The 2,358-nt window shown below is 38.2% G+C and overlaps 1 protein-coding gene across 1 annotated transcript in view; it reads left to right on the forward strand.

Annotated features, from left to right (window-relative positions):
- The window catches only part of LOC105810419 (aldehyde dehydrogenase, cytosolic 2-like), a 99,123-nt gene that overhangs the window by 67,531 nt on the left and 29,234 nt on the right, over positions 1-2,358 (forward strand). The window contains exon 7 of the mRNA XM_012644415.1: positions 181-365. Within this exon, the coding sequence (XP_012499869.1) occupies positions 181-365 (185 nt within the window). The remainder of the gene's footprint in view (positions 1-180; positions 366-2,358) is intronic.

Consider the following 2,358-nt stretch of genomic DNA (forward strand, 5'->3'; position numbering starts at 1 on the left):
AAATAAAGGAGCAGAAAGATTTGTCACCAGGCTGTTAAGAGGTAGATTGTATTGAGCCCATGTCTAACCATACAACTCATAACTTTTCATTATCACCATATTGCCTCTAAGAAATATATATATATACAATATATAATCTTTAGAAAATATCTCTTCTTTAATGTGAATGTCTTCTTGCAGTGAACAGTGCTGTCGAATTTGCACACCTAGGGGTGTTCTACCACCAGGGCCAGTGTTGTATAGCCGCATCCAGGCTTTTTGTGGAAGAATCAATCTACGATGAGTTTGTTCGAAGGAGTGTAGAGCGGGCTAAGAAGTACGTTCTTGGAAATCCTATGACTCCAGGAATAAATCAAGGCCCTCAAGTGAGTATACGATAGAAGGGATAACATTTTCAGGGAACAAGAATAAACTATTCTCTTCAGATGTAGATTTTATTAAGGTTATTTCCCATCTGCATGTCTTCCTAGATAAAAATACTGTGCTAGTTTGGTGATTAAAAAAAAAGTCAGTTCCCAATTATAAAGAAATCATTTTGTTTTTGTGTTGCCCAGTTTTCCTGCCTAGAAGCAGTTTAAGGATCATGCTGGAAATTAAAGACATGAGGGAAATTAAAAAACGCTGTAAAGCTCTTGCTTTCCTCCATCTGCACACCTCTTGATTCCTTTATATCATTCTCTGTCTACTTCAAAGTTCTTATACTTTCCTATCAATCCTGCATCTTAGCTGCCATTCCATAGAGATGTACACCCCTAAATCCTTTGCAAAGTGCAGTTACTCTGACCCTCTAATGGTAGCATGAGTGTCCCCAAAAGTTTCTGAGTTTCCAGGTTTGTGGCAAACTTTTCATTTTAGTTTTTAAAGTTCAATTATTCCCCTAGGGCTCCAGGTTTTCTTTGAACCATTATCAATAAAAGTGTCTCTCTTAGCAAAGGTCACCTTTCCCTCTTCCTTACATAGTTCTCTGTTCACTGTCTGTTATTCAAGCTCCTACACCTTTGATTCCAAATTTCCTCCTGCCCTTTAGGGTCTTGATCTAAATCAGTGATTCTCAAGTAGGAGCAATTCTGCTTGCCTCACCCAGGGGACAATTGACAATGTCTGGAGACATTTTAAGTTGTCACGACTTCAGTGAAAGAGTGGTTCTACTGGCATCTAGGGAGTAGAGGCCAGAAATGCTACTAAACATCTTACAATGTACAAGAGAGCCCCCAAACAAAATTATCTGGCCCAAATGCCACTAGGACTGTTGCTGAGAAATTCTGCTCTAGAGTCTAGACATTAAGTTTAGAGGCTTTAATCTTTCATGCTAAAGCTTATACACTGTTCCTTGCTGTTGATTTGAAACCAAACACTATTCTTGACTTATTCTAAGCCAAAAATAAATTCAATGAACTAAAATTTAGTGTACACTTCTGTCAGCTAAACCCTGAGATAGGTTCCTGGCAATGCCAAAAGGAACAAGGAGGACATGATCCCTCACCTCATGGAGTGTACATTCTAAGTAAGTTAGAAGAATGTCTTGGGCTTTGCTTACCATCCCAAGACATCCAAGTAGAAGAATCTTAGGACTTAGACAATGCCAAATATTAAAACCTAAAAGCCCTGGAATACCTTCATCAGGAAATGAAGTAATTTGTTTTATATCGATCTCATTTTTTTTTGCATTTGTTTTTGACTTTAATGAATACATAAAAGTAGTTCCCAATTTTTATCACATTTGATAAATTTTCAAATGGATGCCAAGAAATATATTTAATTTCAATATGACTTGATCATCCATTCTCTAAAAGAATAGGATACTAAGTTTTCTATTGTGATTATTCCTCCCTCTAAATATCTAGGTATCTATCTGTTTAAAAGTAAAGCCCTTTGCCATTTGATTGACAGACAGCTGATAGATGATGGATGGATGGATCTGAAAAGAAAAGAAAAGAGAATATCTAAGATACTTCATACTGAACATTGGTTAGGCAAGACTTTCCTCCATTAGGGTTCTGCACAATTCAACCAAAGTCTCAAAAATTGGGCTGGAATACCTCATTATTTTTAAGAGAAAGGAGTTAAAATAGACTTTTAAAAATTCTTCTTGGCCTGGCGCAGTGACTCACGCCTGTAATCCTAGCACTCTGGGAGGCCTAGGCTGACGGATCATTTGAGCTCAAGAGTTTGAGACCAGCCTGAGCAAGAGCGAGACCCCGTCTCTACTAAAATTAGAAAGAAATTAATCGGACAACTAAAAATATATAGAAAAAATTAGCCGGGCATAATGGCACACGTCTGTAGTCCCAGCTACTCGGGAGGCTGAGGCAGAAGGATCGCTTGAGCCCAGGAGTGTGAGGTTGCTGTGAGCTAGGC

This window comes from Propithecus coquereli, unplaced genomic scaffold (genome assembly GCF_000956105.1).
Source record: "Propithecus coquereli isolate 6110/MARCELLA unplaced genomic scaffold, Pcoq_1.0 Scaffold211, whole genome shotgun sequence".
In the NCBI taxonomy this organism is placed as follows: Eukaryota; Metazoa; Chordata; class Mammalia; order Primates; family Indriidae; genus Propithecus; species Propithecus coquereli.